General features: G+C 39.6%; 1 protein-coding gene across 8 annotated transcripts in view; it reads left to right on the forward strand.

Moving 5' to 3' along the window:
* The window catches only part of Dis3l2 (DIS3 like 3'-5' exoribonuclease 2), a 322,501-nt gene that overhangs the window by 146,455 nt on the left and 150,442 nt on the right, over positions 1 to 25,604 (forward strand). For all 8 annotated transcript variants that reach the window (XM_028876243.2, XM_028876240.2, XM_028876244.2 and 5 more), the window contains one exon: positions 12,733 to 12,906. In XM_028876243.2, coding sequence (XP_028732076.1) covers positions 12,733 to 12,906 — 174 coding nt within the window. The remainder of the gene's footprint in view (positions 1 to 12,732; positions 12,907 to 25,604) is intronic.

Consider the following 25,604-nt stretch of genomic DNA (forward strand, 5'->3'; position numbering starts at 1 on the left):
AAATTGATATATATCTTAGATTATTTAACAGATTTTGGGGACTTGGAGGGGAAATGAATAGATCAGTGCAGGTGCAGTAAAGATGAGAGACTTATGGTTGAACTTGGGGCTGTCTGGACTTAACTCGAGACTATTGGAATGTAATGTAGAGGATGGGTTGCAGCACTGATGATTTCAATGGGAGAAGCAAAGCCAATGGATAAGCATTGTGGAAGCAACCAAAGAGAAGTTCTGATTGCTGTGGTGTGTAGTGGACAGGATGGTTGAGTGGGGTCTGCTTGAATATCTTTCTCTCCTGGCTTTGCATTTAAAGGGCCAGTCCTCAGATAGTTAGCTGATGGAAGCAAATACTTCTTTTAAGGTTTTGTTTTGTTGAGACAGGGTCTTACCATTTAGCACTGGCCATCTCAGAACTTGCTGTGTTGACCATCTGGCCTCAAACTCACAGAGATCCACCTGCCTCTGTCTCCTGAGTACTGGAATCAAAGCCACAAGCCACCATACCTGACTTCTGTTTGATTTTGAAGATATTGAATTTCTTTAGGGGATAGATATAAATTGATGATATGGTTAAAATTACTTTATGGAACTTTATTAATGTAAATTTAATTTTAGCAGAAAAATGCAGTGGTGGCCAGGCTACTAGATAAGGCAAGGGGAGAAATTAATGCTATGGAGGCATTGTTTACAAGATTAGCAAACCGAAGAACAACTTTCTACAATCACTAACCCCCTTGCACAAAATGAGTACTTTACTTTCCCAAGGTCACATTTCTATTTAAATAATCTAAGGGAGAGGTCGAGTTATATGACACAGTGAGATTTTACAAGTCCTTTCTGAACCTTGGCTGTACCTGGCTAAGAGGCAAAGAAATACAAATCAGGCTGAGGAGGGGGCTCTTTTTGTGTGATTATTGGGCTCCACCTGGTGGCCTGTAAGGATCAGCTTTGGAGGGGAAAAAAAGGCATCTTGAAGAAGTCAAGGGAATGGAGGAGAATGGTCCTGATACAGGCCTCTATTTCTAAGTGGTTGCTTTCCCAGAGAACCTAGTCAAGACAGCCTGTAGTCTGTGTGCAGGAGCAGGGGCCCGACTGCATCCAGGCTGGCTGCAGCACTCACCTCCAGGAGCATAAACAGTTGCTGGGGGAATGTTTGTTCCCACTTCTCCAAACAGTACATCCCAACCTGGAAAGATTGTGGGGTGCTGCTGGGTTGACAACTTTGAGCTGTTTCCTGTGCTGGAGTCCTCCCAAGTCTCTCTCTTCTAAGGTAGATGAGGCCAATTCTGCAGGACCATCATGCCAAGGAAGAAGCTGCCCAGAACGTGGGCATTGTTGCAGCTGTTTCCTCTTAGACAAGGAAAACCAAGAGGCAAAAGCCAAGTGACCCCTTATGGAATTCAGCTCAATGTCTGAAGACTTGTTAGTTTGTCTGTAGAGCTCAGCATCAACATTGCAAATTTAATAGATGGCTTTATTTCAAAAGGTCAATTATGTAGCACCTAGGAAATTTAGTTGTAAGAATTGTCTGGGTTCTGCTGTGGCCCAGACAATGTTAGCTCCCTCCCCCACTGTGCATTTTAATTTTTTTCTTCTCAGAGATGGGTTTTGATGAACCCAACTCTTAGATTTCTCAATAAACAAACAAACAAAAATCTCCATTAAAAAACATCTGCCAAAGTCGCCATCTCTACCACGATTCCTAATGCACCTGCTGAAAATGTATTTGTGTGGACTTTGGGTTGTGTCAGCCTTTCCCCACACTGAGCTTGCATCCAGCCTCTAGCTACTTCTTTGTGACAACACTGACTCACACTTCAAGACCTTCCCTAAAATCATTCGGTATTGTTCAACCTCATTTCTTGTGCCAGACAAGAAATTTTCACTTCTACTTTTGAAAATATATGCACATTAAGTATTGATAATTAAAATCATTTAAATATATACTTAGAGAAATGAAAAATTTCCAAAATATCACCCCCAAGAATTCATTATTAAGGATTTGATATATATTTAATAAGATTAATTAATAGGATTATCATAGAAATGTTTATTATTTGGGGGCTGGTTTGATGGCTCAGTTGCTAAAGGCACACATAAACCTGGTGATCTGAATTCAATCCCCAAGGTTTGTGTAAAGACGGACGTACAGAACCAGCTCCACAAAATTACCCCGTCTGACAAATGCCTTTTTCCTGCTCTTGACTGCTTCAGGATATCCCATGTGGCAGTCTGTTGTAATGGCACTATGACCAGTTTGTAGAGTACTGGTCATTGAGTTTGTAGAACGTTTCTCTCTTTGGGTATGCCATATGCTTTATCTTATTTTAGTTCTTTGAGACTTCTTCACCCTGATTTCTGTGGTGGCTGCTCTAGTTTGAAGTCCCACTAACAGTGAAGGGGGGTTTTCTTTTGCCCATGTCCTTACCAGCATTTGTTTTCTTGATCTTAGATATTCTGACTGGAGTAAAATGAAATCCCAATGTAGTTTTAATTTATATTTCCCTAATTGGTAAGGTTGGAAATTTGTAACTTCATTCAGATCCATGGCCCATCTTTAATTGGGTTATTCATTTTCTTGACTCTTGGTTTTTTTATTATTTGCATATTGCAGATACTAATTTTCTATCATATATATAATTGACAAAGATCTCTCTCATTCTGTAGGCTTACTCATTACTTGATTCCTTTGCTGTACAGAAGCTTTTGAATTTTATGAGGGAGTTCCTATTTGTTAGTTGTTGATCTTAATTCCTGAGTGACTTGAGTGCAGTTCAGGAAGTCCTTTCCTCCACCTGTATCTTATAGGCTACTGCCTATGTTTTCTTCTGGCAGTTTCAGCATTCCAGGTTTCACACTGAAGTCTTTAGTCCATTTGGAGTTGGTTATTGTACAGGGTGATAGATAGGGGCTTAATTTCATTCTTGTAGACATCCAGTTTCCCCTGAATCATTTGTTGGAAATGCTGTCTTTTCTCTTGTTTATATTTTTGGCCTCTGTCAACTATGAGATGGCTGTAATGATGTGTTCTCATGTTTGGGTCTTCTGTTTTGTTCCATTGATCTACATGCATGTATTTGTGCCAGTACCATGCTAGTTTTACTAGTGTAGCTCTGGAATATAGCTTGAAACCTAGTGTGGCGGCCCCTCCAGCATTGTTCTTTTTGCTCTGGGTTGCATCAGCTGTCCTGGGTCTTTTGTGATTCCACATGAATTTTAGCATCTTTTTTCTATGAGTAGTGCCATAGGGATTGTGATCGATTGTGATGGCATTGACTCTGTAAGTTGCTTTTTTAGCATGGCCATTTTCACAGTATTAATTGTACCAATCTATGAACATGGTAGGGTCTTTCCATCTCTGGTGTCTTCCTCAGTCTCTTTCTTCAGAAATTTGAAGTTTTCATTGGAGAGATCTTTCACATCCTTGGTTAGGCTTATTCCTAGATATTTGATTTTATTGAGGCTATTGTGAATGAGAGTGTTTTTATGATTTTGTTCTCAGTTTGTTATTACTATACAGAAAGGATACTGATTATTGATTGATTTTGTACCTTAACTGAAAATGTTGATAATTTCTAGAAGTTTTCTGGTAGAATTTTTGGGATCATTTACGTACAGTATTATATCATCTGCAAATAAAGGTAATTTGATTTCTTTTCCTATTTGAGTCTTTTAAATTTCCTTCTTTTGTCTTATTGCTCTAGCAGTGATCAAACTGTAGGTCATGACCTCTTTTATGGGGGTCGGGGCTGAATGACCCTTTCACAGGGGTCATATCAGATATCCTGCATATCAGATAATTTACCTTACAATTCATAACAGTAGCAAAATTACAGTTATGAAATCACAACAAAATAATGTTATGGTTTGGGGTCAGTACACCATGAGGTACTCTATTAAAGGCTCACAGCGTCAGGAAGGCTGAGAACCGCTGTTCCAGGTATTGCTTCCTAGCACTATATTGAAAAGGAATGAGGACAGAGGATAGTCCTGTCTGGTTCCTGATTATAATAGGATTGCTTCACGTTGTTCTTCATTTGGGATGATGTTGGCATGGGCTTGCCATATGTAGCTTTTATTATGATGAGGTATGTTCTCTCTCGTCCTGTTCTGTCTAGGACTTTTATCATTGAGGCATGTTGGATTTTGTCAGACCTTTTCTGCATTGAGTGTCAAAAATCCTTCTCTTATTTTGAGATATTTATGTATTTTTTGTCTTTAAGTCCATTTATATGATTCATTTAATTTATTAACTTAGGTAGGAAAAATAATTGTGTGCTGTACCTATATCTCCTATAAGACTCAGGGACAGCAGCACAGGCGTGCAGTTGAGGGAAGATGTGGGTCATAGTTTTCCTGGGGCTAACGTTACCACTGTTTAAGTAGTGAAGTGAGGAAGAAATAGGAAAGGGCGAAAGGAAATTAAGTAATAACAGGAAGGAAAGTGTTGGCTAGAGGTGTGAGAAGCAATAGGAAAAAGACTGATATTAGGTTCAGAGTATAGAAGAACAGATATAATGAGATGCCAGTTGGAATAGACAACTGAAACTTCAAGTTCAAAAATATTTTAAAAATCAATACTAATTTAAAATCTGAATTTAAAAAATGAACAATAAAATGAAATAGAAGGTATATCTTCAGTTATTGTGTCTTCCTGGTTAGGAAGGACCTTTGACCCCTGTGTTTGCTATTGTTAGAAATCTAAATTATTCTCCTTTTTTCAGTACTGTGAATTTTTTCTTTATAAACTGAATTAAAAGTAAAAACCATCTTAGATTTGTAGAAAGTTGTCAAGGTGGGCTGGAAAGATGGCTCAGCGGTTAAGAGCACTTGCTGAGGACCTGGATTCGGTTCCCAGCACCCACACCAGGAAAGTCACAGTCATAAATCATTAACTCCAGTTCCAAGGGATCCCACACTCTTCTGGCCTCCATGAGCTCACAAGCACATGTAACTCCATTTACAGGAGAGTACACAGAAAGTAATCCCATCTGAACTGCAGTACATCTACATGAAAGTTATTTTTATGGTTCTGAAATTTACACTGGAAATAAAATGTGAAAACAAACACTTATGTAGGAGAAATACACAATCTACCAGTCAGTTTCCTGGTAGAGCTTTGTTCAAGGGAATCTTGTGTTTAGGAGTGGCCAGATTTTATGGGTAAGTAGATCGAGGGGATCTTTCTGGGACATCTAAGGCCCTTTTCAATAGCATGAGCTCTTTCACTGTGCTGACTCATTAGATTTTTATCTTCTGCAAGCTGTTCAGTCTGTACACTATCAGATATATCTCCAGTGGAAATCCATAATAAATTTATTTAAATGAGGCACTTGAGAAATGTCCTCTGGAACTTAGTAAAATAAATGTTAATTACTACTAATAGGAACTTGGAGATGTTGATTACATTTGGAAGGCAAAACTAAAATATGATTTTTGTCTTTATAAGCTATGTTGTAATTTCATAAACAGACTAAGATTGTTTGGCCCAGTATATAACCTGATGAATTTTGTTGCCAGAACAGAAAGCACAAGATGGGAAAAAGAAACATTTTCTCTTTAATTTTCATGACTTGTGTGACTTACATGACGATTTATGGGGTCAGGTCTGTTACCACAAGCTGACTATTCCTATCTTCTCCTTCACACTCTCTTTGCCACAGATATGGTGCAGTAACCCATGCTGGTCACCCCTGGGGCGGGCTTCTTCCATCTCTTAGTGGGCTTCTGTCTTGTCTCCTGGTAGATTTTCAGTAGGTGTTTATGACAGCCTTGTTCTCTTGCGATCTTGCGTTTGGAAAATTTTAACTCTGACATTCAGTGATTTCCTTAGAATATGTTTCTCTGGTGATTTTCTGTGTTAGTTCTTCCTGAAATGTCACCTAGCCTGTCTGAAAATTCTAAACTTCCTTTTATTTCAGGAATGTTGTCTTAGTACTATATCTGAAATTGATTTCTAGTCCTCCGATCTAGAACCTCCTTTTGGCTCTGCCAGTGTTAGATCCTTTTGACCTGCTGATCTGTGTATTAGTTATTTGTCTCATTGTTGTGATGATGAAAAAAAAAATAGCAACAGAAAACCCCTTGCCCTGACAAGAGCAGCTTTCAGCAGGTTATTTTGGTCACAGTTTAAGGGTGCTATCCATCCTTGCGAGCAGGGGCACGCAGAGAATGTTATGGCCACAGTCAGGAATCCAACCACAGTGAATTCTGTGCTCAGCTCTTCTCCTTTTTATTCAGTATATTAAAACTATACTAAGTATCATGAAGTACACTTTTTTCACAGTCTGTGGAATGGTGCTGAACTAACACATGAACTAACCTAATCTAAATAACCCCTCTCAGACATGCCCAGAGATTTGTTTCCATGGTGATTTTAAGTCCTTCCATGTGGACATTCAAGATTCTCCATCACAATCTGCCATTCACAAGTTTTCTCTATGTCTTTCTGAAATCTTTGTACTTCAGTTTCATCGTCCTCCCTTTCCCCCTCCCTCATTGTCCTCCCTTTCCCCTCCCTCACTGTCCTCCCTTTCCCCTCCCTCCCTCATTGTCCTCCCTTTCCCCTCCCTCCCTCATTGTCCTCCCTTTCCCCTCCCTCCCTCATTGTCCTCCCTTTCCCCTCCCTCCCTCATTGTCCTCCCTTTCCCCTCCCTCCCTCATTGTCCTCCCTTTCCCCCTCCCTCATCATCCTCCCTTTCCCCTCCCTCCCTCATTGTCCTCCCTTTCCCCCTCCCTCATTGTCCTCCCTTTCCCCCTCCCTCATTGTCCTCCCTTTCCCCCTCCCTCATTGTCCTCCCTTTCCCCTCCCTCCCTCATCGTCCTCCCTTTCCCCTCCCTCCCTCCTCGTCCTCCCTTTCCCCTCCCTCCCTCATCGTCCTCCCTTTCCCCTGTCTATTGGTTTAAATATTAAGGCGACTCCACATAGTTAAAAGGGAGGTTTATTTTGTGGGATAACTTACAAGTGAAGGGATAGGCTATAGGGTCTGGGAAAGGTGTGGCGCAGTCGGGCTGTGTTCTCTGGAGAACTCTGCTTGGTCTATCTCCAGCGTCTAGGATTCAGGAACCAAGAGAGCCTGCGTTATCCGGATCTCGGATCTCAGGTCTTCAGGGGTCCTCTCTCGGCTCCACATACAGGCGTGACAGTTACAGAAGCCTCAAAGGGGAGTGGTACTTCCAGGTCAAAGCTGGACCGGCTACCCATTACACCTGTCCTCCCCATCGTCCTTCCTTTCCCCCCTCCCTACCTTATTGTCCTCCCTTTCCCTCCCTCCCTCATTGTCCTCCCTTTGTGAAGTGTTTCTTTGTGACCTGTATCATTTACAAGTGGTGTCTCTTTTCCTAGAATGGCTGCTGGCAGGATCTTGTTTATCTGGTGGTTCTGTTGTTCTTTCTGCATATGTCTGAGGTCCCCAAACCCAAAGCTATTGAGACTTATTCCTGATGCACTTGAGCTGTTGTTTCAAGTGCTTGACTCCGGGCTGATGGGCCCATTAGTTGCTGCCCCTGTGTCTGTTTTTGGTTGTGCTGTCATTTTGTAGTTATTTTCTTGGAGGATATTTAACTACTTCTCTGTGCTTTCCTTTAACCCTTCCTTGCTTACAGTCAGTATGTTTTTTTAATTGAACACGCTCTATCCTTAAATGTTAAGTAATATTTATATGATAGTCACTTATTGGCAGATGATGCATTTCAAGACTTCTGATGATGCATGAAACCACAGATGGCACCGAACTAGGCCTACATAAACTATGGGTTTGCCTATACACATGAACTTATGATAAGGTTTAACTTATTAGTTAGACACAGTAAGAGATTAACAATAATAACTGACCAAATAGAATAATCATAACAATCCACCACTCTTACACTGTACAGACAATATTAAGTAAAGTAAGTCTTCTTGACTATAAGCGCCATGATGCCACAGAAGTTGATCTGATAACAAAGATGGCTACAAGTAACTAATGAATAGGCTGTATGTGCAGAGTAAGTAGGCTGGACAAAAGGAGAATGCGTGCCCTATATAAGACCTAGCAGGATGGTGGGACATTGTTACCCAGAATAGCATGTGACTTAAAATGTATGAATTTTTTCTAAGTTTCTTCCATCTAGTAATTCCTAACTATGGGTGAGTGACTGTGGGTAACTCAGACCTTGGAAAACAAACCATGGGCAGAGGACTGCTGTAATGGCCCTTCAGAAGCTGAATCTTAGGAAATTCCTTTTGTCCATGTTTTTAGAAATGTTTCTACATTAGGCGTAGGAGTACCATTTGTGGCCATATTGTATCTGGAGAAGATTGTCCAGCTTCATGGGGTGAGACTGATGTTTATTGTTCTGGATCTACCTTACCTGCGCTGGTGCCAAAAGACAAGAACATGTTTCTTTTCATGTAGGTATAGTTCTCTCAAATTGTATTATACCTCATTATTTGTACTTCTCCCAGCAATTAAGTAGTGATATGATCAACAGTTAATTATTTAGTGTAATTTAAATACTATCTTGAGTTTGAGGCCAACCTGGCTACATAGTTACACTCTGTCTCAAAAAACCAAACAAACAAACAAAAAAACCAACAACAGTGTCCTATGCATCATATGTATGTTACGTTTTTACATTAGTCTAATCATTTTTACTTCTGAGGCATCTTTCAGCTGCTTTGAATTTCAAATAAAGAAGTCATGGCTATTTTTGTCAGCCAGGGTTTTTGTGTTCTCCATTTCAAAATAAAAGGAATTATTGTATCCCTAGTCATAGTTATAAAAGACCTGAAAGAGCATCACAATGGAGGTAATGTTAAGCCAATCTTGAAAGACTGGTATCATGTGTTTTCTCTTATTTGTAGTTCCTAGCTTGTATATAGATATATAAATCATGTATGTATATATGACTTGAAAAAACCAAAATAAATAAAAGTAAGCATTATGAGGGCAAGATTTATTGTTGAATCCTGGGCAGTTTGTATATTTCAAGGAATTTGCCTATTTCTTCCAGAATATTGGATTTATTGGATTAAAAATCACTCGTCGCTCCCTTATCCTTCTCACGCTTGTAGGATGTTGATGATGTCCCACTCTTACTCTGATACTTAGAACTTGTGTCTTTGCCTCACTGTTTTTCTTGACCAGTCTAACTAAGGTCTCATCTATTTTACTCTTCCTAACCGTTTGTTTCTTTTCTGTTAGTTTTTGTTTCTTTATTTTCCTCTTTCCTGTTACTTACCTGGATTCTGATTGCCCTTTGTCTTAGAGTTTCTATTGCTATGATAAAACATCATGAACAAGGCAATTTATTAAAAAAAAAAAAAAAAAAAAAAAGGCAAGCATTTAATTAGGCTTACAGTTTCCAAGGTTAGAGTCTTGACTGTGGGTACTACAGTGTCCCTAGAGGGTATGGGCTGGTGAGCAGGTGTATGTGGATTGTGGAGCTGCTCTTCGATGGCTTTGTGTGAGAAGTGAGACTAGCCCAACTGCAACAGCTTCTGTATTCTAGCACAGGCCACAGGTCAGAGTCTGCCACTATGACAGAAGACCTAAGAAGTCTGGCAGCCTGGCATCCACCCTTAATATAGGAAACAAAATCTTAGTCACAGAAATTGAATGACTCTGCTAAAGGCCCTAATGCCAAATTGAGGCTCCTTGCAGGAGGAGCTAAAGGTAGATTCCCTGATCATCCTAGTGGATAAACAGGCATGTGTTACAGAGAAGGTGGCTATTTATGGTTTCCCTAACACCCTTTCCAGAGACAGCTACATGGTATCATGTTTCTGATTTGGTTCTGGATTTGATGCTGAGTTCACACTTGAATCTGTATGTGGATGAGAATTCTTACAAGAGTAGAGAACTATCCATTTTATTTTTTATTTAATTAAAATATTGGGCTGGAGAGATGGCTCAGCTGTTAAAGGCTAGGCTCACAACCAAAAATATAAAATATAATTACATTATTTCTTTGTCTTCCTCCTGCCCCTTCTATGCCCCCACTCCCTCCCAAATTCATGGGTCTACCTCTTCTTTAACCATTATTGTTAGGTATATATATAAACAAATAAATATTTAAATACAACCTACTGAGTTCATTCATTGTTGCCTGCATGTATATGTTTCTAGGGCTGACCAACTGGTGTTCAGTCGATGGGTTCAGCCCTGGGGATACTGATTTTCCTTTTATCAGCAGTTGTTAATTGTAGCTCTTCATCTAGGGGTTCACTCATTTATAGTGGGATGTTGACTGTTGTCGGGATTACTTAGGTCTTCATCTAGGGGTTCACTCATTTATAGTGGGATGTTGACTGTTGTTGGGGTTACTTAGGTCTTCATCTAGGGGTTCACTCATTTATCGTGGGGTGTTGACTGTTGTTGGGGTTATTTAGGTCTTCATCTAGGGGTTCACTCATTTATCGTGGGGTGTTGACTGTTGTTGGGTTATTTAGGTCTTCATCTAGGGGTTCACTCATTTATCGTGGGGTGTTGACTGTTGTTGGGGTTATTTAGGTCTTCATCTAGGGGTTCACTCATTTATCGTGGGGTGTTGACTGTTGTTGGGGTTATTTAGGTCTTCATCTAGGGGTTCACTCATTTATCGTGGGGTGTTGACTGTTGTTGGGATTATTTAGGTCTTCATCTAGGGGTTCACTCATTTATAGGGGGTGTTGACTGTTGTTGGGATTATTTAGGTCTTCATCTAGGGGTTCACTCATTTATAGGGGATGTTGACTGTTGTTGGGATTATTTAGGTCTTCATCTAGGGGTTCACTTATAGGGATATTGACTGTTGTTGGGATTACTTAGGTCTTCATCTAGGGGTTCACTCATTTATAGGGATGTTGACTGTTGTCGGGATTATTTAGCTCTTCATCTAGGGGTTCACTCATTTATCGTGGGATGTTGACTGTTGTCGGGATTATTTAGCTCTTCATCTAGGGGTTCACTCATTTATAGGGGATGTTGACTGTTGTCGGGATTATTTAGCTCTTCATCTAGGGGTTCACTCATTTATAGGGGATGTTGACTGTTGTTGGGATTACTTAGGTCTTCATCTAGGGGTTCACTCATTTATAGGGATATTGACTGTTGTTGGGATTACTTAGGTCTTCATCTAGGGGTTCACTCATTTATAGGGATGTTGACTGTTGTTGGGATTACTTAGGTCTTCTTTAGGCAGCTGTGTTGAAACTTCATGGGTGCAGCTTCCTTGTCAGAGCTAGAAGGCCCAATTTCACCACAGACTTCCTGCTCTTCTGACTCTTACAATTTCTCCAGCCCCCTTTCCCATGATGTTTCCTGAGTTTTATGTGCAGGAGTTGTGTTGTAGATGTATCAACTGGGACTGAGCACACCCTGGTCAATTGTTCTCTGAATTTTGACTTGTGCTAATACCCTTGTTCACTGTTGGTGGGACTATGAACTGGTGAAGCCACCATGGAAGTCAGGGTGGAGAATTCCCAAAAGGCTAAAAGTAGATAGAGCATATGATCAAACTAATTCTCCTCCTTGGCGCATGCCCAAAAGATTCAGCATCCTACTCTACAGATGCTTGCTGAGCCATGTTCACTGCCACTCAGTCCCAGGTAGCTAGGAAATGGAAACAAGGCCTAAGTGTGAATGCCCTTCAGTTGATGATGAGAACATGGAGTGTATATACACAATGGGACTCTACCCAATGTTAAAGAAAAGTGAAATCATGAAATTGCAGGTGAATGGACAGAGCAAGAACATATTATACTGAGTGAAGTAACCCAGACCCAGAAAGACAATGTTATATGTTCTTTCTCATTTCTGGTCCTTAGCTCTGAATTTATCCATTTTAATATATGAGACACACCTTTTAAAAGATAGAATTTAAGTCATAATGTCAGGACTGCCCTAGTATATGCCATCTTGGGTTTTTTGTTGTTGTGGGTTTTTTTGTTTTGTTTTAAGACAGTCTTACTATGTGGTCTTGGCTGGGTTGGAACTCACAGAGATCTACTTGTCTGTGTACTACCACACCCAGCACCATCTTGTTTTGTAAAAGGCCAAGCCTAAAATAAATATGAATAGTAGCTTGCTGCATGGCTGGATTGTAGACTTCAATTTTCTTTCAGTTTATTTTCTCCATAATAAACATAACTTTTGTGTTTGGATAAAATACTTTAACATTTTAAAGGTAAATTCTAATAGAATGGCAAAACAAGTATGAACTCCAGCTCTAACTTAGCATGACCTAAGGTATTTATAAACATCTGAAGCTCATAATTTGAGCTCTGTCTTCTCCCCTAATGTTTCTAGGGACTGGGCTGAGCTATTTCCTCCTTTCCTCTAACCATCATAATTTAACAGCAAACTAAGTTGGTTAAACTTTTCTAAAGGAGCTTGCCAAAAGATCCCTGCAGAGATTTCATAGTATCACTGTTGAAGCTGGATGTGCTGGCATGTACCTATAATCCCAGCACTTGGGAGGCTGAAGCAGAATCCCCATTGGGAGGGCAGCCTGGGCTATATAATGAGACTGTCAAAACAAAGGTGTTTGGGACCAATTTTGTCTTCTCCATGAGGAAAATGGCAGAAGTTCCAAGAAGTTCTGCCTTCTGCCCTCTTCCCCTGGTCAGACTTTGTTCTGGAAGATACAATTATACTATGGTCATGGACTTCATAAGGACTTTCATAATTACTCATTTTAGAGGAAGAGACTGGGGCCTACATTTCTTTGTTCACTAATACAGTTGTCCACTCTCTGCTCTATCCACAGGCAACTGGCTAAGAGTCTTGGTCAGGCTGGTGAAATCGAGCCTGAAACAGAAGGGATCCTGACAGAATATGGTGTGGACTTCTCTGATTTCTCTGCAGAGGTTCTTGAGTGTCTCCCTCAAAGCCTGCCCTGGACAATTCCTCCTGATGAGCTGGGCAAGAGAAGAGACCTAAGGTAAATATGGGGAACACTTGGTAACAGCTGTTCCTGCTCTGTCTTCTCTCCCAACGCTTCTAGGGGCTGGGCTGAGATGTTTCCTTCTTTTTGTCCGATGTTTGGATTCAGTTGCAAATCTGGTGCTTCTGTGCCAGAGGTCAGCAAGTTATGGACTGCCAGCTAAATCCAGCCCACTGCTTGAGCTCATTTACTGAAGATGGATTTCAGACTTTTTAATAGTTGGCAAAATTACAGTAATAGTTAACAGTTAGGAATAGTTAGTAATTTTCCTAATTTTGTTAGGAGATTTGTAATTCCTTGTTCACTCAGATTGCAGTAGAACACAACTATGCATGCTTCTTTGCTTATATATTACTCAGCCATTCTGCATGACAACTTCAAAGTAATTCCAACACAAGTGTGGCCTAAAAATATTGACCCTCTGGCCTTTTGCAGAAGTTTGCTTCTACAGTGGTTCTAGACCATTCTAATTTCTAAAGATGCAGGTGCCTTTTCCTATTCTCTCCTTGTTGGACCCCAAAGTCTCCTTTTAAAAAAGGCAATGCTATCTGCTTAGAAGTACTTCCTCTAAGGGCCTCTCTAGGCACATAGCAGAGGATTCAGGACCTTGTGCTTGGAGTCTCATTTTAAAGCTTTACTTTTAGGTCTGGAATTTATTGGAAAGTACTTTTGTGGTATTTTTATAACAACATCTTCTTTGAAGATGTTTCTTCATTGTGGGATGTTAGTTCTTTTCTGATATTTCTCTTCAGAATTTGGTTTCAGTACTGGCATTCATTCTGGATGCCACATGGAGATACTTAGAACCAAGAAAGTTTTCATACAGCCCACCACGGAGCTGTGGAAGGTTTTTGCTGAGGTTATCCCGTGTCAGAGTCTTTCCACTACACTTGCTTGCTCTGTAGCTGAACTTATGGTGTCTTCAGCTCCAAGTGTCCTGTGCTCCCCCGGGGTGTGAAGGTGCTTCCTGCCCTTGCATGTGTTGTCTCTTTTTGGAACTTACTGTCCCTTTTTTTTTTAATTTTTAATTTTTTTTATTTTTTATTTATTTTTTATTTATTTATTTATTTATTATTTTTTTTTTTTTGCTGTTCTTGCTGAAAGTATGTGAGGAAAGTGAGATAATAGTCCTTTCCTACTTATCAGTGTGGCTGATGGAAATATATGTTGTATTCAAACTCATTTCGCCCAAATGTGGTCCTGGGTGTTAGTAAGAACCTGCATGCTTAAGTTCTTGCGGGTACAGAGAGTGTTATTTCCTCTGGGGCGTTGAACCTGAACTGAACCTTCTAGAACCTTTGTTGCCTCATGTACGATTGAGACGTTTACTGAGATCTTTGATTGAATTAGACTATATAAAAAACTTTAATAAAGCCAAATGTGTTGGCACAGGGTTGTAATCTCAGCATTTGGGAGAGTGAGGCAGGAGATTCAGGCTGTGCCACAGGTCTTGTATATGATGAAGATATATTATATTCATGTAGGAAATTGTCAAAGAATAAAAAACATGTGAAAAAGGCTAAAACCAAACAAAAGAAAAGGGAAAAAGTAATAAAGAATGATTAAATTCTAATAATAGTTATTATTATTTGAAGTATAACTTAGTGCTGATTCAGTTTTAAATGTACCCTTTACCCCAAAACTCTACTTACAGAAATATGAACCCTAAGAGAAATGTACAAAGATTTATGAGCAGAGATTTTTCATTGTTGTTTTATTGTAAAGAGGAAACAGGAGACACTGCTAAGTCCTTCAGGAATGGAATGGCTTAACAACCTATGGTCCGTCTGTCCATATGATAACATGACCATATGATAACATGACCATATGATAACATGACCATATGATAACATGACCATATGATAACATGACCATATGATAACATGACCATATGATAACATGTCCATATGATAACATGTCCATATGATAACATGACCATATGATAACATGACCATATGCTCTGCCCTGGAGGGAAGACCCTCAAATATTGTTAAATGAAAGAAGCAAACTGCAGGCTAATATGAATATAATCCTATTTTTGTGAAGTCAGTGATCCAGAGCTATATAAGTACATATACACACAAAAAAATCACATGTATGTCTATACATATATACACATTAAAATATGGATGTGTAGAAAATGATGTAGAAGGAAGTAAATCAAACTGGTCACATACATGACTAACATGGGAAGTTGGTTTAGGGAGCAGTAAGAAGACAGGGAAGCAGCATTCACTGTTCACTTAGCATACTATTCCATTGCTAAAATCTTTAAAGTAACTGTAAGAACTCATAAATACAAACGTCAGAAGATAGATATATTCATTTCTGACCTGATCATAGTCTGCAGAAAAATACTAAACATTTCAGTGGTCACAGGGGCCTAGAGCTGCTTCAAGTTATCCTTTTATGAAAGCTCCATCTTGCCTTTGGTTTGGCCTTTGTTGCCTTCTGGGCTGACCTACAGAATAGACCTTGTTCTGCCCAGAAGTAGAGGACCTTTGTGATATTTTCTGCTGTTAATGTAGTAACAGATGTTTAAAAACGCCTTTAGCTTTCCAATGTTTTCATCGCCATCTGTCCCCAAGATTATGTTTCTAAAATTCACATCACATTCATTTATTCTTTTACATTTAACATTTTTAAATGGTTTCTTGATATCTAAAAATAGTCATCTTTAAACATTGGTGAACATGCATTCCCACTAATGCATGTCTCTTTAAAATTATAAAAAAATTGCTGGGTGGTGGTCATGCATGCCTTCATTCCCAGCATTTAGGAGGCAGAACCAGGTGGAGCTCTGTGAGTTCGAAGCCAGCCTGGTCTACAGAGTAAGATCCAGGACAGGCACCAAAACTACACAGAGAAACCCTGTCTTAAAAAACAAAACAACAACAACAACAACAAAAAATTAATATATTACTAATCTGTTATTTATATTATAAACCTAAATGAAAGTAGAAAAATAAAAATGAAATGAATTTTAAATATTTTAATATTTTCATGAAAGGTATTAAAAACCGTGTTTCTTTATATTGATTTACTTTTGGTAAAAGCAATTCAACTGGGTGTTATTGTTGTTTTTAAACTTTGCTTTAATAACTTGTAGTATGGAAGTTTAAATATCTGATTGTAAGTCCTGTATGTTTTGTTTGTTTAGACAGTGTCTCAATATGTAGCTGTGACTGGCCTGGAACATGTTATGTTCCACAAAGAATTCACAGAAATTCATCTGCCTCTGTCTCCCAATTGTTGAAACTAAAAAAGCATGCGCCTAGATAGATGCATACAAACAGGTGCTCTACAACTGACCTATATCCTTATTCCTATTTTTAAAAAATAAAAGTATTCACTAAACCATAATATTCATTTTTAGGTTCTATGCAAGAATTCTATCCAAGTTTATTTGAAACACAGGTAATACGTCTCTGTCTTTCCTATGCCAGTCAGTTCTTGTGGACTGGTTGAAAGGTGCTGCATTATTAGCTTTTGGTTTTGTTTGCTTTGTTTTTTGAGACATGGTCTTACTCTGTAGCTTAAACTGGCCTTAAACTCCAGTTTAATGCACCATCATTCCCAGTGTTAGACATTTTTTAAAAGCTCATAATCTTCAACAAACTCTTTCAGTGACATTGTAAAATCTAGTTGTAAAGTTCTGGCATGTAGTTTGGGTGTGTACATGTGAGCAATTTAGTAGTTTGTACATAGAGACAATTTTAAACCCCAAGTAATATGATAGTAGAAGCATTTCAGCATGTCTGTTAAAAAGATCTGGATGTGGAAGGCTCAGGGTTTGATCCTGGCACTGCAAAACAAAAATAACAAAACAACACTTTAATGTTCTTCTAAATATAAATAGAGTATTATGTTTTCAAATTCAATAACCCATTTTCCTTAATGTTCAAGTTCTACCTTCCCCTTGAAGGGACACTCACTGTATCTAGTTCTTCTAAGTTCCTCAAGCCTCTGCAGCCCTTGTCACGCCGTCACAGCCAGGCCGTGATGAGCTGCGACAAGAAGGGCCAGTTCTGCTACGTCCTTGGTGCTGCTGTTTTGGGGAGCACTGTTACTGTTATCTTAAGCTTCTGCATCTTTCCAGTAATATTTTAGTAGGTTACCTGTGTTATAAAGGTTAATCTAGCTAAAACTAAGTGAGATCTGCAAGTCCATGTAAGCAGGCATGGCAAATATGTGTAAGTCACAGCTGATTGAGGAACCAATGAGAGAGCCCATGGTATGAGTTTTTTCTAGAATGTTGACTCTTTTATTTGCACATGATACTTATACTGACCCATACCTGTAGTCAGGTCACTGGGGTTAATTCATGTATTTATGTAGTCTTGGTCAATTTCTAATTTTTTATGATAAAAATGTGTATAAAGTAAAATCTGTGACTTTGCTGATGTGTTTAGGTCTGATTAGCTTCTTTTCTTTGACTGATATGATAGGTTTATTTAGTTTACCAACTAACAAATATTTGTTATATGCCATCCCTGGACACGGAAATATGGTAACAAATAGAAATACATATGAGTTTCTGCCCCTATGAGTCTTCTCCCTTAGTCTCATGTCAAAGGACATGAATGAAATCTATTAAGCAATAGTCAGATAGTTAAAATATTTAAATAATTTGATAAATTTAAAGGAGAGAAGCAGTTAGAATAAGTATTTGTAGTAGTGTGATGCATTCTTCTCTGAGATTCCCATATCTTCAAAGGCATTTTAAAAGCAGCGTTTGTTTTCCTGAATTTGACCAAAGAACTCAGATTGAGTCCTAGTGCATGCTATAAAGTGTCTTTTATTGAATAAATTAATAGATATTCTCCAAAATCCCAAAGCTGCTCTTATGTATCTTTTTAAACTTTTCCTCATTGGTTGCTGAAACATTTATATATATTTTATATGTATATGACATATATATATAGATAGATAGATATACTAGATATGTGTGTATGTATAAATAGATATGCATGTGCCAAGCATTAAACTGACCACTGAAAATATGAAGACAGCTGAGGTGTAGCGCTTTACCTTTAGAAAGTCAGGTTCATATTGAGGTAAATACGGCAGAGTGGCAGGTGCTGCAATATGGCTATGAACACTGACCAAAGCTAAGGTCACTGGTTGGGTGGACTGAGAGCCAAGAATCAAGGCAGTATTTAGTAACTGGAGTGACTGAAATCATCTCCATTTTAGTGACAAGCTTGAGCTACAGAATGACTATGTACCATTAGACTGTGAGATCCTCTGACAAGACTTGGAAGCCATCTGTAGCTTCTTGCTCCTCTCTTCCCGGGTCACCATGCCTTGGAACCTGCAGTGTTCCTCTGGCTGTAGCTACGTAAGAGCTTCTACATACCCGTTTAGGTTTGGTATTTAACAATTATATTTGGAACAGAAAAGTTCCATCAATCTTTAAACCTCATAATCCAATTATGTCAGTAAAATTCCAGTTTTTTAGTCCAGTGGAATTGGGGTAATATTTTGCAAACTGAAGTTGAGAGAAATAGTGTTTATTTTGAAAAGAAAAATGGTTGGTTAGCAGTTTTTAAGAAGTAAGGCTGGTGTGAACTCACAGGGGTGATCTGGCCCTTCTGATTGCGCTCACCATTCTTTTAGACGTTTGGCTCCCTTCTCTGGAGAATCCCTACTTACATGGCCTAGACTTGTAGCTCTTTTTAGCAGGGCACTTGAGGTTAAACAACACCAATCCTGCAAAAATTTGGGGACTAGGAAAATACTGTGTCTGAAGGAACTGCTTAAAGTTGGTTATATCTGAAGCCTGAGAAACTCCAGGGTTATTTCCAAGACTGGTTGCATTTTTTTCTCATTTCATTCATATTGTTTTGTTTCCTTTGTTACTAAACTAGAATAGGAAACTGAAGCTTAAAAGTTCAATTCAAGTAGAAAATTAAAACCTAAATTCATTGGAGGGAAAAATACCGTGTTAACCTGATTTTTATGTTTTCCCAATAGCTAGTATTATTGTATACATTTGAATCACTTCACTTTTTGGTAAAGCCATGAGTTTCATTGAAGCAGGGATGGTTTCTATAGCTTTTTACAAGAGAGTTTGTGGTATCTATTTCTTTACTATTCCCTCAATAAAAAGGAAGCCCAGTGACCTCCACTGGACCATTACAAATGTGAAACTTGGCACTTAAAATTGCTTGCTCTAAATTTTCCAATTGCTTTCTCTCTCTCTCTTTTTTTTTTCCATTTAATGTCGTTCTGCCAACTGGTGATTTTATTATTATAAACAGGACATTGTATTCACTTTTAAGAAGAAATATGAAGCTGGAGGTAAAATTACAAACTGCAGCTTCTCGGCTGCCAAAATAGAAAACAATGAGCTAAAAATACTGAGCACAGAAAGGGTGTTGTGGTAAGAAATATTGAAATATCTTCAAGGTGGAGAGTTCCCAAAGAAATTTTCTTCTTACTCCAGGTAAAGCCAACCTTGAAATAACAATTCGAAAGGAGAGTCATATAATACTAACCTCTTTCAGGTCAAGCCTTTTGTGGGAAGCCTTTCAAACATAACTAACATTAAATGACTAATGATCTTACTGTTTATTGGGAAGTCCAGTATGATTAAATTGCCATTAGGAAAAGGTTCCTCAGAGAAAGCAGGGTGGCAGTGTAGAAGAACACTAGAAGTCAGTCCGTCTCCCCGAGACCCTCCCGTGACTTTGAGCAAGTCAGTTAATCCCGGGAAAGGTTGGATAAGAGTAATCATTGTCATCTTTTGTAATGTGGACTTTTCTGACCATATTTTCCAAAAGGTGCTGTTGTAGATAAGGTGTTCCTTGGGGTTTCAGAGGATTCCATGGGTCATGCCTACATCCATTCCTTGAAGTTTCAGTAGGGTTATAGAGCGTTCCATGGGTCATGCCTGTGTTCTCTGGGGTTTCAGTAGGGATCATGGAGAAAAAGTGTTCGATAGCAAATGCTTTTGGAAAACCATTTAGTTAATATATTCCTCTGAACCTTTTCTCCTGGATCGTTGAGGGAACTGTTATTTCATTGAATACACTTCTAAAAATGCTGAACCACACAGTTCAAACCTTTCTGTTACCCTTGATCTGGCTAGGGTTCTTTGGTTCTGCTCAAATGGAATTGTTGAGTGGGTGAGGAGTGGCTCATCTGGTGTTGGTAGTCATGGGCCCTTGAGTGCTGAAGATTTATGGGCTGAACTGAAAGACTCAGGGTCTTATTGTTTCAAGACCAGGAACTCAGGACTTCCTGCTTTAGACCTTAGAAGACAGACTCATCGTTCTAAGTACCTAGATTAGAGGCTTACTCTTCTTATGCCAGTTCTTACTGGTTCTTATGCCAGCAGCCCAGCACTCTGTGGCTGGTGAAATCTGAGGTGTAAGCAATAGCTAGCTCCAGCAGCAGTTAGTGCCAGCTAGCATCACAGCAGTTCACCCTCGGGTATCAGAACTCTTGGCCTTGCCAGTGGTGGCAAGTATTGTAGTTCTCATGCCTTGGGCATCAGGACACCTGGCCTCCAAGGTGTGGTAGCTCCCTCTTAGTGACGTGAACCTGCAGTGTCCCACACCCACTTTCTACCATCTGGAATCTTGACTCCTCTTGTAACAGGCCCCCAGATCTTAGCACAACAAAGGCACCAAGGCACCATTCTGACCTAAGAGCCCGTCATGTAGACTAGAGCACCTGCCAAAATGAGAACAAAAGCCTATCCACCATAGTCCACAGTTCTGGGAAAGTCCCTAAATGTGCTAACCTTGCCTTTTGGCTTCTGTAGCTCTGCTTATTGCTAATTGTTCTTGATAATTGAAGTGAGTCAACCAGGATATGGTTTTTGTGCATAAAAAGCCAAGAACGGGAAGGCTCATGGCTACACAATTTGGGCAAGTTCCCTGTGTAGCCTGCTGGCGGTCGAATAAAGGCTTTCTATTGGCTGTAAGAGTCTGTGTTCTTTGAACCTTACTACACTCTGTCACTTCCACAGTCTTTATTATCCACTACTTCTTCACAGCCACACACAGTCACGCTGCTGCCGCCAGCTCTTCTGCCTTTCTTCCCAGTATCAGCTCAGCCTGCCCTAAGAATAAAAATCATAGGGGGCAACAGAATAGTCTTTTATTGGACTTAATGTTGCAACAGGCAGGGTAGATACTTCAGATTGACTAAAGTGAGCCAAACAGTCAGGATATATACAGAGGAAACTGAGTGTGGTGAGAGTTGTAACATGCAAATGAAGGATTGTATTTGCATCAATTATAGCATAGCTTCCAGTCCCACCATGTTGGCTTCTTGTTGTGTTATTCATGCAGCACTCTCCCTTCTTTCCATCTTGTGTGAGGATAGGTGCAGGGTCATCTGAAGCCACTGAAGCTTGTTTGCCTGGAATCCTGCCTTCCAAGGCCAGCGCAGCTTGGAGTGGTGGTGCCTGGAGCAAGACCTCTGGGAGCAGGCGCCACGGCTTACTTAGTAGTGTTCTTGCAGCTGCAGTGTCCCCAGAGTCAGCCTTGAGCATTCGAAACAGCTGGCGTGCCCAGAGAGCAGACTTGCCAGTTGCCAGAGAAGGGGCTGATGGGTGGACAGTTTTTCCGCTCCAGGTAGCCATGCATAAGAGGAGGGTTTATCTGTTATCTCTACTGTCATTCAAAGGCCTGAATGGCATTTTGGGGGATTTTGTTTATTTAGGGCACAAGAAAAGCAACAGCAACAAAAACAAAGCATTGTAGGATGCTTATAGTGCAGACTTTAAGAAAGCTCAGCACAAAGTAACATTTTCAACAGCACTTAATGGTGCTTAGCAGTGCCTGACTCCCAGCTAGGACCCTGGGAGAGCTGGGTCTCGGATTGGTTTCACTTTTCCATCTCTCAGTGCATAACTTTGTATTTGAAATACCTTGCTGAATTAATCAGAGACATCTTATTCTGGGATTTAAGAGAAAATAGTGACTATCTGCAACCTTTCCCTAGAAGTAAATCAATATTGGCTGTGTGCCTTCTCTCCTCACCAAGATAAGGGCTGTGCTTTAAAACTCAGTTACTTCATTGCCAGCAGTATGCCATGCCATCTTTCCTTAACTATAGAGGGAAACAAGGTTAGATTGGTTGGCACCTGGAAGAAGCTGTCAGTGTCATTTGAAACTACTAGTAATATTATTCCTTTCATGTCAGTCCCAGCTCACTGTTTGTGAACCCACAGGAACCTGGTAGAGAGTAACAAAGATTAGTGCACCCACAGCAGGGTCTACGATGGGCATTCTCAGTTGTAAGTGTGCACTTTTGTTAGTGCTTTGCCAGCTCCTAGAACTTATGGTGAATAGCACTACTCTTAGAAAAGAAAAATAATCAAAGATGAGTGAACAGATACAAAATGCCTACTGGCGAGAAGACAGTTTATGTTTTATAGTATAGAAATATTAATATGGGGGTAAGATGACTAATTTATACATATTCTAAATAAAATCTTCTAGAAATTACAATGATAATGAAAAATAATTTCATGTAAGTGAACAAATGAGGGTAAAGAGAGCTGATTTTAAGGATTATCAAGTCTCTTTGCTTTTCATAATGAGATTATTATTCAAATACAAGGAAATTGACCCTTTTAGATTGCTAGTTCATGATATCTTTTAGTCACCGATTCATGGACCTGTTACTACTGTCTAATTCCATAACATTTCTGTCATACCCAGGGGAAATCCCATTAACTCTGACCATGCCGTCTGTTTTTAGCAACCACTAATGGACGTTCAGTTTCCACGATGTCTCTGTTCCGAAATAGACTTTCATGTTTTCCAGCCAGCTTTTCTTTAGCATAACGTTTTCAAGTTTTATCTGTTTATAGCGTTGATCAGAATTTCATCTCTCTCCATGCTGACTAGTACTGCATTGTAGCAGCGTGCCCACATACTGCTCATCAGTTAGTGAAACATTGAGTTGATTCTACTTCTTCACTAGTACACATCATGCTGCTGTGAGCATTTAGATGTGGTTCTTTTGTGGGTGGATGTATTCAGTACTCTTGGGTATTGCTAACTGTGGGTTGCTGGGTCGTGTGGTCAGTCTGTATTTAAACTTTTCAGCAACTGTCAAACTGGTTTCCACATGGCTGCACCATTTTTGCAGTTCCACCAGCAATGCATGACAATCTCAGTTTCTCCATTCCTCACCAACACTTGTTACGTGTATTGTGTTTATTAATTTTTTGTGTATGTGGTATGTGTTCATGTGCACGTGGGTACATGTGCATGTGTATGCATGTTCCTGTAGAGGCCAGAAGCTGCTGTCAGGTGTCTTCAGTTGCTCGACACCTTAGTTTCTGAGGTAAGATCTTTCCCTGAACTTGGAGTTCCCCAACTCAGTTAGACTGGCTGGCGGGTGAGCTGCAGGAATCCCCCACCTCTGCCTCTCCAGCACTGGGATTACAGGTGTTCACCACAATCTCTGGCTTTTACCTGGGAGCAGGGCACCAGAGCTCAGGTCCTCCCTCATGTTTATGTAGTAAGTGCTTTAGTTCCAGGTCATCTCCCCAACCCCCCCCCTTTTTTTTTTTTTTTAATTTTTAAAGTTAGTAAGCAAAGTAATAGGTTCCATTGTGGATACATTTTCATCATTATGCTTTGATTGTTATTGAATTGTCTTTCCCAGATTGGATTATCTTGTCACCCTTGCTGAAGATGATCATAAATGTATAGGTTTATTTGTGGCTCTATTCTGTGTTTCTGCTACTGCCGTGTGTCTAGATTACTGTAACCTTGTAGTGAAAACCTTGGGAACAGAGAAGCACAAGTCTTTCTACTCTACATTTTTCCTTTCAAGATTTTGTCACTGTTCTGAGTCTCTGTGTTGTATTTCTCTATGCATTTTAGTATCAGCTTGCCAATTTGAGGAGCAGGGAACAGGATCTTGTATTTTGTTAATAATTGTGTAAAGCCTGTAAAATCAGTTAGTGTTGCCAACTTAACATTGTCTTCTTGATATCTTTCTCTTTGTTCGATTTATTTTAGTGATATTTTAGAACATCCAAATACATAAACTTTCATCTTGGTGCTAAATTTGCTTCTACATGAGGTTTGATTGTATTGTAAATAAGATTGCTTTTTTAATTTCATTTCAAATTGGCCTTTGCTAATATTTAGATGTACCATTGATATTTGTATATATAAATTATATAACCTTCAGTCTTCCAGAATTCATTTATTAGCTCTTACTATTCTGAATACTTTAGGATTTTCTTTATTTGGAAATTCATGCCATCCGAAATGCAAATAGTTTTACTTCTTTCTAACCTGAATGCCTAGATCTTTCTTTTTCTTATTTCTTAGTTGCTTCAAGCTAGAACCATTAGTTGGGTAAAAATGTTTGGGAGTGGGCTTCCTTGTCCTAATCATGATGACTGAATTTTTTAGTATTAATTGTAATGCAGACTGTGGGGTTTTTGTAAATGTCCTCTGTCTTGGTGAAACTGTTCCCATCATATTCTAGTTTGTTCAGTACTTTTATTTTCTTTACAGGAAGGGTACTGGATTTTGTCGAATTTTTTTCTATTGAAATGATTATGTAGACCCTTAGGAATATTTGAGATTTTCCCAAAGTCCTCTCTGGGCATCTCTTTTTCCAGCTTTTCTTTTTTACTTTTGGTTAGCATCTTATTTTCTTTGCTACTAACCCCAGCTTCAACAACCCTGGTTGTTGTAATGCCTTTGTACTGAGTAAAGTCTGATGCAGTTAAAATCAAACAGTTTCTATTATGGGGGATTTTTAGGTAAATATCTGTGAGACTGCTTGCCTTGCCTTGACTTCAGACTGTTGGTTTTCAAGGCTACTACACAAATGGGGCAGGGAGAGAGGACCTGTGGTGGCTTGAATGTGAATAGCCCTCATAGGCCCCTGTGTTTGAATACTTGATCCCCAGTTAGAACTGTTTGGTAAGGTTTAGGAGGTGTGGCATTGTTAGAAGAGGTGTGTCACTAGGGGTGGGCTTTGAGGTTTCAAAAGCCTGCACCATTTCTATTTAACTTTCTTTTTTCTTTTTTTTTTTTTGTTTTTTGAGACAGGGTTTCTCTGTGTAGCTTTGTGCCTTTCCTGGAACTCACTTGGTAGCCCAGGCTGGCCTCGAACTCACAGAGATCCGCCTGCCTCTGCCTCCCGAGTGCTGGGATTAAAGGCGTGCGCCGCCGCCGCCGCCGCCGCCGCCGCCGCCGCTACCGCTGCCACCACCACCACCACCACCGCCCGGCTTCTAGTTAACTTTCTGCCTCATGCTTGCATATCAGATGTCAGGGCCCCGTGGACTTACTGCTCCAGGGCCATGCCTGCCTGCCTGCCTGCTACCCTACGCCCTGCCGTGGTGGTCATGGACTCTAACCCTCTAGGACTATAAGCTTCAAATTAAATGCTTTCTTTTATAAGTTGTCTTGGTTATGGTGTTTTGTCTTGACAACAAAAGAATATCTAAGATAAGACCTTACAAAGCTTACTATTTTACCTCATATTCTTATAAGCCTTTGACTAAGTTGTAGAATTCTGAAAATGATGATTTAAATAATTTTAAGAGTTATTGTATGTATATAGTAATTGCTTTGAAGTGGTCACTCTCAAATCTTTTTGATACCTGGGTTGAAAACAAAGAAAGACAGTATCCTGCAGAAAGTTTTAGAAAAGTAACAAACTTGCTGGGAAAGAGAACAGAGAGCAAAAGGAACAGA

This window comes from Peromyscus leucopus, chromosome 13 (genome assembly GCF_004664715.2).
Source record: "Peromyscus leucopus breed LL Stock chromosome 13, UCI_PerLeu_2.1, whole genome shotgun sequence".
Classification (NCBI taxonomy): Eukaryota; Metazoa; Chordata; class Mammalia; order Rodentia; family Cricetidae; genus Peromyscus; species Peromyscus leucopus.